Genomic DNA, 18,290 nt, shown 5'->3' with positions numbered 1-18,290 from the left:
ATGCTGAAAAACAGAAACAATTATATATTTGAAAACCCATAATTGTTGCAGACATCCAGGAGAGGAGTAGGAGAAGCTCAAGGCCGTTACCGCAAAAATTATTCCAGCAGGAACGTCAGTAGTGTCACGGCCACTGCTTCTGCGGCCGTGCCTGCTTCCGGGACCACCGCCGCTCCCCCCGCTCATACTTACCCGCTGCGGCGTGCTCCTCCTGCAGACGTGCATCCTCTCCTTCATTCTTCTCCGCTCCTTGGTTCTCGTTGGGTGCGCGTGTGCACCGCCCACTCCAGCACTTCCTCTTTCTGATTTACAGGCACTCTGTATCTCCTCTCTGTGATCCTGGAGGACCGTGACCCGGAAGTCCTTCAGCACTCCATGTATTTAAGGCGATTCCTTCCTCTGCTCATTGCCTGTCTGTCATTTGTGCTCTGTGACTCAGCTCCACCTTTGTCTTTGCACTGCCTGTTCTGAGTCTCTGCTCTGTCCAGCCAGTTCAGCTTCTCTGCCTTTCCAAGGCTTCCTTGTCTCCTCGTCCAGCCTTCCCAGTGTCCGCTCCGTACTCTGTTAGTCTGGTGTCTCTGTCCTGTCCTGCTTCCTTTGTGTCTTCCCCTTCCCAGTGCACCTTTGGTCTCGCCTGTACTCAGCTCTTACCAAACTGTACTTCATCTTACCCCGCTCTGTCCGTCCTATGCCCAGCTTCTCTATTTTGTACCTCCTACTACCTGTCTCCGGCTTCCAGCCAAGGATATGTGTCCGGCTGCAATCCGGACAATATCGTGTGCTGTGGTTTTTTTCTAGTTGAACATTAAAGAGACGTTTTGCTTTGAACACTGCTAGGTCACTGCTTCATCACTGTACAGAGTGCTACCGCTGCACTACACAGGGTAGATTGTCAGACCACAAATAAGCTGTAAAATGTAAGAAATAAGTGCTAGATCCCTAGAATGACATAAAACCCTTAGTCAATGTGTGATCCCCAAAATACTATAATCAATGCTTCCTATGTGTGGGTTGATGTATGTTACGCGAGCATTACCATAAAATTTACGGGAACTATGAACCAATGTGCAGCATGTCACATCAATGATGTGTGGAGAAACAAGTTGTATTAACCTTGGTCTTTCCTGACTACTAATGACAAACTCCGATACTCATTTTTGTGTGAGACAAGGGCTAAAAGCGCACTGACTTTCTATTACAGTGTGATGCCTTGAATGCATTGTTGATATCACGATCTTCTGTGCCAAGAGCTAATTGCATCAATACCTGAGATCACAAGATGTTTGTATCCCGTCACTCTTTCCAGATCTCATTCTATTTCCTTAATATGACTTGCTGACCTTTTGTCTCCGCTGATGTTTGTAGGATGTGTGAAGTTTAATAAGCAGCACACAACAAATCTGCAGGCAGAAGGCGACATCCACTACATAGCAGACAGCTGGAAAAGTCTCCAAAATGTACAGCAGGCAAAAGATTACACTTCTCTGCTCAAAGTATATTACTGGGGTCCTCAGCTAATGACCCAACCAGTAAGCAAACAAATGCATTCAAAACGCCAAAAAAGCCTCTTCGGTTACATGCACACAATTTTCTAGGCAGATCAGCTCCGAAATCCACCTGAAAAAGCGATTAAATCAATAAACATATGTATTTCTATGTAAATACAACTGACTGTTCATGTCCAGTCTACTGAGCACGACTTAACCACTTCAGGGCAAGATGTGCTAAGCGGTTAAAAAAACGTGAGCAGACTATTCTTCAGGCGTGTTCCGCTCAGAAAAAGGTTTATACTTTATAACAGTCAATGGGAAATAAAAAAGTCCAGAAAAATGAAAAAAATAAAAAGATGCTTCTAAAATGCTTGATTAATGCTCAAAAAATGCCAGTGGTCAAAATGTTGAAAATAGCACTCAGAATTATGCTAAAATGATGGTTTAGGCGAACAATAAAACCTCACCAGGTTTGCCCACCTGAAAAAAAAAACCATTGTGTGTCTACGGTTTTGGGCTATAAACTTTGGGTATTCAGGTAGAGAGGGATGATCGCACTTGGTTGCTAAGGGAGCATTTTTAGATGAGCCCACTTCTATCCCTGAAATTGAGCATGATAGTGGTCCTCCATGATATCTAGAGCATTATCAGCAGCTTGGACATAACTAGGAATTGGTCGGCACATTGTTTTGCAGTCTGTAAGCTGTAACTTCCGCACCATAAGCAGCTGCCTTCCCTGCCCATCTCTTGTTCTGGCCCCGAATGCAGATGTGTCATCCCTGAAGGAAATATTAGAAGGCTATCCACATGGACAATTCGATTTGGAAAAAAGGCCACTATGAAAATAATCTAACGCAGTGTGTCCCACTCCTGCTACCTGCAGTGGTCATCTGCAAGGGAAACTATTAAGTATTATTTAGCACATCCACAGTTCAAATATGTTTTCATATCATGCCGATAAATATTAATGGCCAGTCTATGCAATGCGTCATGGACATACTGAGCTCTCTGTAGAGGGAGGCTCTTTGTAACCGTGGCAAGTCAATGAAGGTCTTGTATCTATTAACTCAGGAAGCCCTTACTGGTTATGTTACCATGGCTGGCATTATACTGTACAACACATTATAAACTAGCAGAGAATCAACTACAGATCTAACAAAGGCTATCGGGATACAAAGAACATGGCCATGGGAAATCACGGCACCAACAATGACAACTAACTTAATATCAGTCGGTGTCTTGTGCGATGTTAAGTTATCGTAAACCTCTTAAAGAGAACCTGACAGCTGATACATGCTGCCCAACCTGTTGCACTGCCTGTATGATCTCAGCCAGGTATGCTTAACCCTGAAACGCTACAGAATTACTGAGAATAACATACTTAAAGACGCGGACTGGAAGAAGCAACCGGAGACCCGACTGTCCAACTAGTTTCCAGGGTGGTTCGGTCCCCGATGGCTTCTTCCAGCCCGCTGCCCTTGATAGACAGGACTCTGCCTATGGGTGAGGGAACACGTATCAGTTATCAGGTTCACTTTATGTGATCTAACCTTTTCCACATCTGTACATCAGAAAAAAAATGCATGACTGACCATACAGGAAGAGAGGAATGTGGTACCTCCTATGCTTAAAACGTTTTTTTTTTTTTTTAAACCCCAAAAAAGTATTATGGGTCTTTTACAAATGATTGCTAAATTAACTGATACAAAAGTTTACTCCCCATCCGTGATCAGTGTATAAAAGGTCATCAATCAAACAAACGAGAAAACATTTGCCACTGATCACTTATGTGGTCATAAAAAATATTTCTGGTTGGTGGCACATCCCCAACAGGGAATGTGCTGCCAACAATAATGAAGGCAATGGGAAACGAACCATCATACGCACCGCTTCGTGGTCACCGCCTAGATAAGATGAACCTGCACGACTGCTGGGAAAGCGTCTTATGTGGCCGATATGTGTGAAGATTTTAATCATTGTGCAAGTGGATAAAATAATGCAAAGAAAGCAAAACCGCCTGTAAAATTGATGGCGCTTTCCTTTCAAGCTACAAATCACAGGAGTAGTCAAACATCAATGAGTTGACCCCTTAGCAGGGTGCTGCGGCTATTAAGGAAAAGGGCTTACCTGACAAGTCATTGAAACCGCTATTCAGACTGACATATTTCTATGGAATTCAGTGATGCAATATGTATGTCCATGTGAAAAACGCCTCCCGTTAACAAATTTAGGCCAACCAAAGTAAGATTTCATTTTGATCACATGAATACATAATTCGCATTGCAAGAATTTCAGCTATTGATCAAAGATCAAAGACTTTCTCGTTTTTAACAGAGCAAAGAAAAATGTATTTCCTACAAGTGTGGCATTAAAAGGGGTTGTCCGCTTATTTTATATTGATGACTTATCCTTGTGATTAGCTTATCAATATCAGATCGGTGAGGGTGCCGGGTGTCGCACCATGATGTGATCATATCCAGCTGGCACTGGGAAAAGCCGATCAGTTGCAGAGCGGAACAGCACAACTCCGTCACTATGTAGTGGCTGAAGTGTGATAATGCAGGTCCACTCCTCTTGAGTTGAATAGATACAGATGTGCAGTACCCTGCTGCAGCCACTATACAGATAACGGCGCTGTGCTGCTCCGCAACTGCGAACATCCTGGAACAGCTGATCAGTGGGGGTGCCAGGTGTCCCTCCCCCACCAATCTCATATTGATGACCTCTTAGATCATCAATATAAAATTAGTGGACAACCCCTTTAATACTAAAAGCATTGCAAAATTAAACTGCTTGTGATAAGTTCTTTCACTTCCTTCACAAAGTGAGGACATTTTGCAATTATTCTGCTATCCTCAACGCCGTTCTGGTGATCTGTGCAGTATCACGCCATGTGTTCGCTTTCTTTCTCCCTGAGCCACATGCACACCAGGTGCTGTTCCCAGTGGAAAGGGGAACTTTCTGTTCAGATCACTGAGCTGGCATCTTTCCTCCGTGATGAAAAAGCAGAAAGTTGTACGCTCAAGTCAAGCAGAGAATGAGATACGACAAAAAAAACATGAACGGCAGATGATAGCCGAAAAGAGAAAGGACTAAAGAATAAAAAAGGAACAACCAGGCTTTAACTGATAGCACAGCCAAGCAGGACAACAGGACTCACTCTGGTGGATCTGGCGCACCATTGTCTCATGGGTGAAAAGGTGCAAATCTAAAGGAGGCCAAAGATCCCTTGTCCTCCCACTCCAGAGATCCACAACGGCAAAGAACTAATAAAATCTAGAAAAGCACTTGTTATAGTGGGAAAATTTACACCTAGTAAGGTGCTGGGAAATGCATATACATAATCTTTCCACTCCGCCACTGAATTTGAGCTTTTTCTCCCTTTCTACAGCGCAGCTTTTATGTTCCTCTGAATACCATGTATTCCAATGGGGAAAAACAACAGCTGTGCAGAGTAAGTTCAGTCCTGCCATGCCCTGGATTTCTAAAGATTTTATTTAAGCAATCTGAGAAGCCCATCCCCAGTCTGCGCTCTCCAAATTGATGCATTCCTAATCCTTCAAGATAAACTATGCCGCGTTAGAATGACAAGTTGTTTCCACCGAGAAATTACGCTATGGTACAAGTGAGACCCAGCCAAATCAAGTTCCAACTAGCAAGAAACCGAGTAAAGGCTGCAAACAGGAAGAAAACAGTAAAACCAGAGGAAAATGCAAAAGTATGTAAGGAAAAGGTAACAAATGAGAGTCTCCTCAGTAAATATGTTTTTATAGCTACCAGAAAAGATGATGACACATATCAATCTTTCAAGACTTCTTCAGTCTCTTCATCAGGCACATTTTATTGCAGACAAGTGGCAAAAATACATAATTAAAGGGGTAGTCCAAAGGCAAAGTAATTTTATTTTTAATTCCCTATTTGATCCCATAATCTAAGCTATTTTCTAATATTTGGTTAAAGGGAACCTGTCACCCCCAAAATCGCGGGTGAGGTAAGCCCACCGGCATCGGGGGCTTATCTACAGCATTCTGGAATGCTGTAGATAAGCCCCCGATGTATCCTAAAAGATGAGAAAAAGACTTTAGATTATACTCACCCAGGGGCGTTCCCGCTGTTGGTCCAGGGCCTCCCATCTTCATCAGATGACGTCCTCTTCGGGTCTTCACGTTGCAGCTCTGACACAGGCGTGCTTTGTCTGCCCTGTTGAGGGCAGAGCAAAGTACTTCAGTGCGCAGGCGCTGGGCCTCTCTGACCTTTCCCGGCACCTGCGCACTGCAGTACTTTGCTCTGCCCTCAACAGGGCAGACAAAGCACGCCTGTGCTGTAGCTGTAGCGTGAAGACCAGAAGAGGACGTCATCTGATGAAGATGGGAGGCACCGGACCCGGGCCAACAGCGGGAACGCCGCTGGGTGAGTATAATCCAACATCTTTTTCTCATCTTTTAGGACACATCTGGAGCTTATCTACAGCATTCCAGAATGCTGTAGATAAGCCCCTGATGCCAGTGGGCTTACCTCACCCGCGATTTTGGAGGTAACAGGTTCCCTTTAAAAAATTCCCTACTGTTCACTAACTCAACTATCTAACTGCTATTCTATCTTTTTGTTTTTACTGACTTGTTTGTCTGATGACTATTCATTTGAAAGCCCCCAGTGCATCCTGGGATATTCAAAGCGTCAACAGGGGGCTGAGGATACTGTCACCGCCTCTGCCCCCTCCCTAAAAAGAAGAGTCATCAGTGATGCTCATTTCAGGGGCTGGTCCCTGTTCTGTCCTCTGACACTATCCCCTGTGTGCTGTCTGCTTATGAATAGTAATAATCCAATAGCAGAGAGGTGACCGAATATCTGGCAGAGATTATTAATGTCACTTGCAAGGGCGGCGCTGGTCTCCTGCATGCCGGGTATTCTGACACTGCTCTGTTCCTGGCTTATTATTACTTATCTAAGTAGACAACAGAGTGGATGTTGCGTACAGGAGACACAAAGGACAGCGCACAGGAGGCACACAGGACAGCGCACAGGAGGCACACAGGACCGCGCACAGGAGACACACAGGACAGCGCACAGGAGACACACAGGACAGCGCACAGGAGGCACATAGGACAGCGCACAGGAGGCACACAGGACAGCGCACAGGAGGCACACAGGACAGCGCACAGGAGACACACAGGACAGCGCACAGGAGACACACAGGACAGCGCACAGGAGGCACACAGGACAGCGCACAGGAGAGACACACAGGACAGCGCACAGGAGACACACAGGACAGCGCACAGGAGACACACAGGACAGCGCACAGGAGGCACACAGGACAGCGCACAGGAGGCACACAGGATAGAGCAAAGGAGACACACAGGACAGCGCACAGGAGGCACACAGGACAGCACACAGGAGGCACACAGGACAGCACACAGGAGGCACACAGGACAGCGAACAGGAGAGACACAGGACAGTGCACAGGAGAGACACACAGGACAGCGCACAGGAGAGACACACAGGACAGCGCACAGGAGACACACCGGTCAGCGCACAGGAGACACACTGGTCAGCGCACAGGAGACACACTGGACACAGAGAATAGACCAGCTCTTGAAATGAGCATCACTGATTACATTTCGTTTCAAGGAGGGGGCAGAGGCTGTGGCAGAGGGTCTCGTATGAATCGTCATCAAACTGGAAGTAAAAAAATATAGCACTTCAGATGTAGAGAGTAGTTAAAGAATGGTAGGGGTAGTTTAAAGCAATTATATAAGAAAATAGCTTAGATTATGGCATGAAATAGGGATTTAGATCAAATTTACTTTCACCTACGAACCAACCAGTTAATTTGTTCTTTTTCAGTGGCTTTAGTATATGCATCTTATTCTCTATATGTTTTGACCCACTTTTTAACTAAGTATTTTTTCATTTATCATCGACAACTTTGCTTATCCAAAAGTTTTAGACAGACTGATGAAATGCAATTTTTGACAAATTTTGCATTTTTTGTTGCAACTCACTCCAATCAGTGCCAGGAGTAAGTTTTCAATTTGGAAAGTTAAAGGATTTAACACTTTTGGCACTAAAACGTAAAAAAAAAATGGTTAATGACAATAATAATGTGCAACAAATTGAACACTGTGCACAATTTTGAAGAATATGGAGCAAAAACATCAGCAAATACCACAACGCAAAAAAGAAACTTTAATAAATTGCAAATGAGTAATCGGGGCCTATGAGTCCTCAGTAGGTTATAGATGACGACAAATATTAACCTGTATATCTCTTCCTAGGTATTTATTGCTATATTCAGCATTATGTCTCTCGTCCAGGAGATCTCATCCATTCTATGCATGTAGAGACGAAGTGCCAACACAGAGCTTACTCAGGAAAAGCAGTCTCAAAGTGACTCACCATTTCTTCGATTTCAATCTAGGAGCTGGATTCCGAGGGATTAGAAAAAGGGCTCTCATGGGATGCATATCACAGAGTGCTAAAGGTTAAGAAAAAATATGTCAGACGGAAAACTGACAGCAAGACAACATTTTGTACCCAACGTACGTGTGAAATGAAATTTTCGGCAATTGGCTTATAGTGGCAGAAAAATGTACCTGCTATTAACACCTTAGAGCTTTAGAAGCCTTTACACTAATCCACTGAAATCGAGGCCGTAATACTTCACAGAATAGCAAGTGAATTATGACCCAAGAGCTACACACCTGAAGCTTTGGCGGGGCTACAAACCGAGTTAGGAGACGACTAAGAAAATATCTATTTTAGAGAACCGTGCACAATCCCTAAGTTATCCTCAAGTCAAATACAGTGCTTGAAATGCTAATAAAGACATTAACATAATACAAAAGGAAACATTATTATTACATCAGTAAATTATTATTGGCTAATTTTAATAAATATGGTTTTATTACAACACAACATTTAAGGATGTTCGATTTTTACAATTTTACTGAATTTTCAGGTTTGACTGGTGCAAATCTAACAAACTAATCAAACATCACCAGGTTGGATCCATTTTTTACTGTACAACATCGTATGGAATAGTGACATCCACATGCTATACTCCAAACAAGGTAAACTCTTTTGGCCTTTGTCATGGAAAGGAGCTATACTTTGCATACACAGTAAACCATAGCATATATTAAACATATGCTCTGAATGTGAACAGAGGCATTGTATTTTATCAGCATTTTACATTTTTTATAAAAACTCCTGACTGCTCAAAGAAATGCACAAAATGTGAATGAGGCTTACAGGGGTTGTCCTTCCAGGCAACCTCTGTCAAGATTTAGAGGCACTAGAGAGGGAGACTCTCCTGCTAGCTGAAAGTCACCATATATTACGGTTGGTCCAGTCAAAGATGACCAAATGGCACAAAGTCATTCACAGAGATTTTTGCATACACAAATTGTGACTACTCAAGTAACTACAGCTTAGCTGCAGTGCTCATAGTGGACTGTGGTAGTCTGAGACACACCTCCTGACTCATCATTGGTTCTCTCCCTCCTTCTGGCAGCTGTACTTCTTCTGATTGGCTGTTATTATAGCTCAACAGGAAGTCAGAGCCTGGAAGTAGATTTACTTTACCGCAAGGGCAGAAGTATATATCACTAACCTACCCCCATAAAAGGAGGCAACAGCGTCTCATATGATGCTTAGGGAAGGAGACCAAAAAGACACTGTATGACTCCAGTGACTGTCCTATACTTCTCCCTTAGTCCAGATTTTGAAGCAGCATACCTTTTTACTATGGATTAGTAGCTTTGTCTAACACATTGAACACCGTGATATTTAACTCCTTAAGACTTATAGTGAGCATTTTCATCATAGAGCACTAAGGAAAGTGTAATGTTGGCTTAAGAGCTGACTTTGCTTCATACCATGTAGATGCTACATAGATGGCATCAGTCTAACTGCAGCAAAAAGAGTGTGCTCAGACTGCAGCAATTTAGCTATTTAAATGCCACTGTCAAATCATTGGCCATAATATTTAATAGGTTACCCAGCACTAGGTCCCATTGATTCCCCGTGAGCGATTACAGGGAACAAATGAGTCTCTAGGGCAGTCAAGTGCCTGATGAAGGCCTCCAAAACGAACATGCTAGGCCTCTTCTAAAGCTCAGTCAATTTCACTAAAATGCTATAGTATCACAGTATATACTATGAGCTATCAAACGATCACAGGTTCAGGTCCCTAAAAAAAAAAAAAGAAAGAAAATAATAAAGAAATAAAAGAAAAAAAATAATTTTTATATATAACATAAAATTGTACCGTAGAGCATTCCTCATTTTTGCATTCATTAAAGAACTTAACAAATTTAAAAAAAAAAAAAAAAATACCTATTATTTGGCATCATCATATCCAAAAGAGTCAGATCAATAAAAATGTACAATTGTTTAAACGGTACAACAGCCAAAAAAATTAATTGGAATGCCAGAATTGCAATTTTTCTGTTGCCGCATTTCCCAAAAAAATACAATAAAAAGTGGTAAAAAAACAAAACGTCACATAAAACAATGGTAGAATTGCATCGTTTCGCAATTTAAATTTTTTTCCCACCCATTTTCCAAAATGGTTTAGTAAGATGAATGGTGCCATTCCAAACCACAACTGGTCCTGAAAAAAACAAGCCTACATAAGAGTATATCGAAAAAAAATACTAAAGTTGTGGCTCTTGAAACAAGAGGAAGAAAAAAACAAAAGCGCAAAAATAAAAAATTCCTGGAGAGGGCTATAAAGCATGTCATATTCTTAAATAAAGTACGTTAGTCTACCTTCCTTCCTATTAAGTAATGGTGGAAAACATCCATTAGCACCTTGCCCCTAAGACTCTCCCATTAATCGAGTTCTTGGAAACAATTTGAAAACCATTAGCACTGTACAGGTGAGGACAAAGAATAATACTACAATGGACAATAAAACAAACACAAAGTGACGGATGATAAAATTCTGCTCCTCGGGCTAGGTAAGCTCCCTACAGAGAGGATAGTGTACTAACATCAATATCTATCTGATTAGCATTCTAGACAGGCCATCCAGAATAATAGTTCTGCAAACATTTGATAGAGAAAATACATTTTCTTTTTAGAAATATCTTTAAAAACAAAACAAAAAAGTTTTAGAAACTTTAATAATGTTCAGGGTCTCGGGAGGAGAAAGTTTCTTCTTGGGAAATGCTAACTAGTGAAGAGAGTCTCTCAGGCTAGGAAAAATATTATTTATCAGTGTGTGCTCATTATACGGCATGGGCCTAGTTTTATACATAATAATGCATCACTCATTTGTGGTAATGTAGAAAAAACATAAAAAAAAGATCAAAGTTCTGTATTACTTACGAGGCGCTCCTTCGGCCATCTCTATGGCTGTTATTCCTAAAGACCACAAATCACTCTAGAATAAAACAAAACAAAACATTACAAAACAATAATAATTTATGAATTTGCACTTTCTTCGATTTTAAGACACTGCGTCATCAATATTCAGTTATCTGGATACAAGTGTTTTTCAGAATGAAAGATAATGAACAAGTAAAAGCACCTCCAGTCTCTACAGATGGAATATGCTTTTCCAGTAGTGATGGGCAGCAGCTTTCAACCCTGATGAACAAGGACAATGAACAAAATGGATTGTTTGTCACCTGCTGCCGAGGCTGTAAGTTTTTTCCCTAGTTTTTATTACTTTTCTTTCCACGTGAAATGAAATGAAGCTTGTGTCATGATCCATTCCAGGGTTTAATCCTGTCTGCCCATTTTCCGGGCGGATCATCTCAAGGGTTAACTTTGCTCTGCCTCATTCTGGGTTCAGGTGTGCTATTTATCTCCGATGCATCCTGCTGGCGGTGTCAGCTATAGTTCTGCCTTCGGCGTGAGAACCTGACTCTGGTAGCTCTTGATCTGTCCTGCTGTGATCCCTGACTTGCCCTGTGTCTGTTTACTCCCTCTGTCTTCCCTTTTCCCAGTGTTTCCCTGTTTTTTGGCTTGATTCTCTGATTTTTGACTTGGCTCGTATTCGGACTCGCTTCTGCCTTATGTCTTTATCTTATCTGCTTCTGACTGCTGCTGAACCCCCTGGCTTGTTCCTGACCACGTGTACTGCTGCTACTATTGGTACTTCAGCTTCTAACGTTTTTTTTTTTAACTCGGCTTGTCTGACCAGTCTCTCGCCACTTGGTGGCGTCTGTGCTACTGCTCTGTGTGTGCAGTCTTACTTCCCTCTCAAGCTCCCCCTGGTGGAAGTTGTGCTATACTGCACTGCAGCAGCATGACAGCTTGAAGTGGGACAGCTGTGTAAGACTGAGGCATTTGTAGGGCTTTATACTAAACTTGGCTGAAAAGAGGCTTTACTGGGTGAAGACTATGATCTGCATGAATATGAACAGCTCAACTAGCGGCACAGTAAGGCAGTAACACTCGGGTGGTTTGGTAGAGGTGGCAGCTCTTAGTTGCCTTAGGCCACTTTCACATCTGGTTCCTCTCTCTGTTATGCATGCGGTCCATTTCACCAGTTGGCAGCCAATGCCCCCTTGTACTCCAGCGCACCCATGATATAACAACACCCAGCAATTGACATATTCTGCTTATATCTTTTGTCCTACTACTATCTGTATTTGCACATCTGGCCATTGTATATGTATAACCATTGTGTATATAGTGTATGGTCTACTGTGCCCTTATATAATTTACCATTGGGCTGCTCTTTTATATTGATCCACGAATCCATACGCCCGTTTTTCTGCTTCACTTCCAATGTTATCAGTTTCTGTCCCTATATAATCCCGTTAACGGACTGGGCTTATATCCAACGAGGAACTGGTGGCAGACCTACCAGGCTGACAGCACTCTGTTTCACTGCTGCAAGTGAATAGCACCTCTCAGCCTGTCAGAGTTGTGAGCAAGTGTGGTGCCAAGTCAGTGACTGTGTGGGCCACAGTCTCTCACTCCTTGTGCCTCCCTGGACCCGTGTGGACAGGGAGTGTGTGCGCAAAGCAGCACCAAGCTGACCTTACGTGTCCCCAAGTGGTGCAGAATATCACGTTGGTGCAAGTGAGGAGACCACACCAAGTGATCTTGCTGATGTAGTGGTGGCAGCGGTGGGATTCTGCATAATCCTTCTGGTGTCATCCTTCACACAACCATCAGCATATTTGGTTTCCAACATCATCGCTATGTTGATGATGCCCAATTACACACCTATTAACCTGCCAGTACCCCTACCTTAATACGAAATCCAGGGATTGTCTATCCGTTGTCTCTAACACCACGTCCTCCCTTTACATAACATTCTGTTTAAAACTGAACTTTTCACGTTTCCTTTCTCTAGTAACCAACTCATACCGGCCAATATTGCAACTGTCTTGGATGGTTCATCCATAACTCCCAAGCAGCGTGCTCGCTGCCTTAGAGTTATAATTGACACAGAACTTCCTTTATTCCCTTTATCCAATTGTTCCTGTTACATGAATCTTAAAAACAGCTCCATAATCTGACCTTTTCTCATGTTTTAAACTGCAAAAACTTTTACAATGGCTCTTGTTCATGCTCATCTGGACTAAGGCAATTTCCTACTGATCGGTATCAGTCCATCTAAACATCCTCAATGCAGCAGTGAGGGTTGTATTTCTGTCCAGCCGCTACACCGATGTCTCTACCCTGTGCCAATCATTGCACTGGGTGCCCCATACAATACAGCATTAGTGATGAGCGAGTGTACTTGCTGCTCGGGTGGTCTCCGAGTTTTGTAACTGCTCGGAGATTTAGTTTTTGTTGACGCAGCTGAATGATTTACGGCTGCTAGCCAGCCTGAGTACATGTGGGGGTTGCCTGGTTGCTAGGGAATCCCCACATGTATTCAAGCTGTCTATCAGCTGTAAATCATGTAGCTGCATCAACAAAAACTAAATCTCCGAGCAGTTACAAATACTCTGAGACCACCTGAGCGTGCTCGGGAAAACCCGAGCAACGAGTACACTCGCTCATCACTATACAGAATACAATACAAACTTCTCTCTCTCCAACAAGGCCTTCCACAGTTCTTCATCACCCTATATCTCTTCCATCATCTCTGTCTATCACTCTACACATGGTCTCCATTCCGCAACTGATCTAAGACTAACGTCCTCTATTATCTGAACTCCCCACCTCTATCTCCAAGGCTTCTCTCGTGCTGAGCCAGTTTTCTGGAATGCACTACCACGGACAATCCGACTAATACCTAGCCCCCACATTTTTAAAAGTAAGTTAAACACACATCCATCTCTTTAGACAAGCCTATCATCTCAATTCACCAACCTAACTCTCCACTGCTCCCCCCTTTCTAAATTGCACTCAGAACCTGGTCCCTCCTGTTCATCTCTGTCCACTTCCTTCTTGCACCAAATAGCACTTCGCATTTGTCCATAGACCGACACTTGCTGGTGCCCGGATCATAAAGCTTATTTAACATACCCTATTTAATCTACATTTTGTCTCACCCCTATTTCCCTATAGACTAAGTTTGTGTGTAAGGTCCTTATTACTCGTGTAACTGTGGCACTGTGTTACTTTGTGATGTCTTTATTTTTTAGACATGTCCCTGCTTAATTGTAAATTTCTGCTGAATTTGTTGGCAATACAGAAATCAAATTTTTATTATTTACAGTAATAACTTATTTATTTTTTTTTAACTTGGGTGTATTTTTTTTCGACTTATGATTTTTTTTATACAAATAATAGACAGTCAAATGTCATATAAATAATAAATAACAAATGATATGAAATATTTCCACATGGACGTAGGCTTCTAATAGGTTTAAAATTAAGGGCAGAAGAATTGTAGTATTTCCGATGAGTCCAAAAAGTGTTTTGTATCACTTTCTCACCAAGTCAAATGAAAAAATCTGTGCGTCCCAAAGTTCTCAACACACACACAAAAAAAAAGAAAAGTAGAAAGCAGGATAGTTCACAAAACAGAGGGAAGAATAAGCAGCATAAGACTTGCAGATGGCAATTTAACTCCAGGCACAAAATCAGCAAAGCTTCTCTGAAAAATTGCATCATTTTCTCTGGAATTGGGACTGAGTGAAAGAGGATTTGCTGTAGCTTCAGTTTGCCCCGGGAGTCCAGTAATCTGATTCATTTATATTACACCGAGGAGTGTACACAAGCAGACTTTATTACGGCTGCAAGATGACAGCTTTATGATGCTCTTAATTAATTATAGGAACTATGACTATTTCATCTCAATACATAAAAGTTCTCAGTTTCCCACTCACAAAAAGTGCAACTAGGAACAGTGCACAATGTACCTTAAAGTCATAGGTGGCATCTGGGTTTTCATCACAGGCAATGACTTCAGGAGCCATCCAATATGGAGTGCCAATGAAAGTGTTTCTTCTTCCTACTGTCCTGTCTAACTGCGCACTGACACCGAAATCCACTGTGGTCAAACGGGAAAATAAAGGAAAAACGTTACTCAAAACTGATCATCCAAAAAAAGTGATGAGTAAATATTGTATAGCTGCCCTCGACAATTACAATAAGGCTACGTTCACATTTGCGTTCTGCCGGGCTGCCTATATTTAACATGGGGGCGCATGGACATGCGTTTGCATGCGTTTTGCGATGCATGCGTCTTTTTTGCCGCAAGCGTTAGAGCGCAGAGGAAATCCGGCAAAAAAAGGACGCATGCGTCGCAAAACTATGCGTTTTGCATGCGTTCTTGTTTGCGTTGTGCGTTGCGTCGCCGATGCAGCCCCGCACAACGCAAATGTGAACGTAGCCTAAGGCATTCGCCTGATTTTGATGTCAATTAAATTAGTTCCAAAGCATTGCAAGCATTTTCAGAAGGTATGTCATATATAAAGGAGGCACTACATGCAAAATCCAGAGCCAATTGAAATCCGAAACAAGATTTCTAGAGCTCCATGACACTGGGTACCATGGGTATTAGTTACTTGGCTACTGTAACAGCTTCCACCTCTGTAGGATGACTTCATTCTAGCATTTTGTCGCGGTCCATTAAAGTGGATTTATCTCCGTATTTCACAAAACGAACAGGATACATTTGTAAACAGATCTCAGACCTGATGACACAGGTGTGCTTATTATGAAAATCCTTACCAGAATGGTTGTTGCAAGTTTATGTTAAAATAAGCGGTTCCTGTATCCAACTACAGCTGGACTGACAAACGCTTATTAGAATCTCAGGAGGGAAAACTTTTTAGAAAGAATTATACAGCCATTTTAAGATGATTAGTCAAAGCTAGTACAACAGCCTCATTGGGTCTAAGATCTATTAATAATCTACGCAGTTTATGTAGCAACATTTGGTGACGGACCCTCTTTAAGTCACTAGACAAATATAGCTCAGGCATGAATATTGGGTAGGAAGGCCGGATGCCATAGATTACGCTAAGGGAATGACAAATCCTACCATGGAGATATACTAAACGGCTCCTATTCTGGGTGTGATTGCATAACCTGCGTCTACCAGGCATACCCAGGGGATATCCTACACTTTACGGCTGCAATCAGAATTTAGAATAGTTATTCTTTCCCCTGCACGCAGTCATCTGTATAGCTGCTCTATTCAGAAAGTACAAGTCTGTTTATTACAATCATGTAACGAGTGATAGTCAATGACACGGTGACATGATCAGTGAGGGTTTCTCCCGCAGTAAACAGTGTTATTTCATTTACATTGCATCTCGGCGGTGACAAGACAGAAGAATACAAGTGAGCAGGAAACATGTTTTTCGGCGCTCATTCTAATTCACATCTTCCCTTACCTAGTTTAACTTCAGCATTTTCTGTCAGCAAGACATTTTGCCCCTTAATATCTCGATGAATCACCTTGTGCTGGTGCAGATGACTCAGACCCTGGAGAGATTGATGAGGAAAAGTAGATTGTAATTTGGATCTCAAGGTAAAAGAATAAATTAACGCAGCAATGCATCCGTCACCGGGAAAAGCAAATTCTGGACTCAAAATGTGCATTTAATGGAGCTTTTGTGCCCATTTACAACATAAATGCCGTTTATTCGGTTAAAATAATGTTTACAGATGTAAATAAAGAAGGAAAATATATACCGTATTTACAAATAAATAAGCCTCAAAGAATCCTACGCAGAAAAAAAGTCAGGGATTTACTATCACGAAAAATAAAATGGGGCGTTTTGAAGCATATTCTTATCGTCCCATCTTATAAGCTTATTTTGTAGAATATGTTCTAACAATCTGGTCGGTGGTGATCCAACCTCTGAGACCCCCGACTGTCCTAAGTGCAAAGGGACCGAGGACCCTTCATGTTACTCGCAGCAGAGTGGTGCTCCTGGCCACCAGAGCAGCTGCACCAATGCACCAAGTGAATGGAGAGCCCAGTGGTTGGACCTTCACCCTCCGCACCTTCCTCTCATCAATCATAACCATTGACAGAGCAGTACAACTTTAATAATAATAGAACCAAAGAAAAAAACTGTGATGTTCCACTTCTAGTGATACCATATTCAACATACCCCATCTAATAAACTATTTGTGACCCTACTGGCATAATTGGGTAGACTAGTAAAAAAATAAATAAATAAAAGGGTCTGAATTGAAAACCAGTAAATTAAGACATTGGAGTGCTACATCAGGTCTCATGTGCGTTAGTATAAATGTTTAGACTTTGGGTGGGTTACAGAACCATTGCTGAATACTCTATTAGGGGCTTTCATATATCATCCAGTTTAGGCCGTTTCACACGTCAGAGGCTCCAGTACGTGAGGTGACAGTTTCCTCATATACCGGAGACACTGACTCACGTAGACACATTAAAATAAATGTGTCTCTGCACATGTCAGCGTGTTTTCACGGACCGTGTGTCCGTTTGAAAAACACGGAGACATGTCAGTGTTCGTGGGAGCGCACGGATCACACGGACCCATTAAAGTCAAAGGGTCCGTGTAAAACACGTACCGCATACAGATGCTGTCCGTGTGCAGTCCGTGTGCCGTGCAGGAGACAGCGTACAGTAAGCGTTGTCCCCCCAGCTTGTGGTGCTGAAGCCCCATTAATTTCTTCTCTCCAGCAGCGTTCGCTGGAGCGAAAGAATGAAAAATCTTTTTTTTTTTTTTTTTATGTTAAAATAAAGTTCCCGGTAATCTCCCCCCTCCCTCCTCTGTGCGCCCGCCCGCTGGCATTAAAATAGCTCCCCAGCTCCCCCGATGCTTCTTCTCAGCGTTGCAGCTCTTCCTGTATGAGCGGTCATGTGGTGCCGCACATTACAGTGATGAATATGCGGCTCCACCTCCCATAGGGGTGGAGCCGCATATTCATCACTGTAATGTGCAGCACCACATGACCGCTCATACAGGACAAGCAGCGACGCTGAGAGGAAACGCCGAGGGAGCTGGGTAAGTATTTTAATGCCAGCGGGCGGGCGCACAGGGGGAGGGAGGGGGGAGATTACCGGGAACTTTATTTTAACAAAAAAAAATGATTTTTCATTCCTTCTCTCCAGCGAACGCTGCTGGGAAGAAGTAATGAATTCTGGATTCAGCACCCAAAGCAGGGGACAGCGCTTACTGTAGCGCCATCTCCTGCACGGTGCCTGTGGTACCCAGTTGGCACACGGCTGCCGCACGTGTGCCACGTGAGCACACGGACACGGATAACTCCGGTACCGATTTTTCCGGTACCGGAATTATCTGGACGTGTGGGACAGGCCTTAGAGAGCGGGGGAAAGTGTCTCTCACAATTATTTCCCTTCCAATAAGGGAAATAATTGCAGCATACACAACCTACATGGAGGGGCCCCATTGTCTTGTGAGTCCCTACACTTAGATC

General features: G+C 42.7%; 1 protein-coding gene across 13 annotated transcripts in view; it reads right to left on the bottom strand.

Annotated features, from left to right (window-relative positions):
• The window catches only part of TNIK (TRAF2 and NCK interacting kinase), a 383,200-nt gene that overhangs the window by 152,927 nt on the left and 211,983 nt on the right, over nt 1-18,290 (bottom strand). For all 13 annotated transcript variants that reach the window (XM_069727325.1, XM_069727314.1, XM_069727316.1 and 10 more), the window contains exons 6-9: nt 16,253-16,343; nt 14,771-14,901; nt 10,824-10,878; nt 7,887-7,965 (exon numbers count right to left, since the gene is read on the bottom strand). In XM_069727325.1, coding sequence (XP_069583426.1) covers nt 7,887-7,965; nt 10,824-10,878; nt 14,771-14,901; nt 16,253-16,343 — 356 coding nt within the window. The remainder of the gene's footprint in view (nt 1-7,886; nt 7,966-10,823; nt 10,879-14,770; nt 14,902-16,252; nt 16,344-18,290) is intronic.

Source organism: Ranitomeya imitator, chromosome 5 (genome assembly GCF_032444005.1).
Source record: "Ranitomeya imitator isolate aRanImi1 chromosome 5, aRanImi1.pri, whole genome shotgun sequence".
Lineage (NCBI taxonomy): Eukaryota > Metazoa > Chordata > Amphibia > Anura > Dendrobatidae > Ranitomeya > Ranitomeya imitator.
Note: the sequence above shows the minus strand (reverse complement) of the source record. Positions and strands in the feature narration are given on the sequence as shown.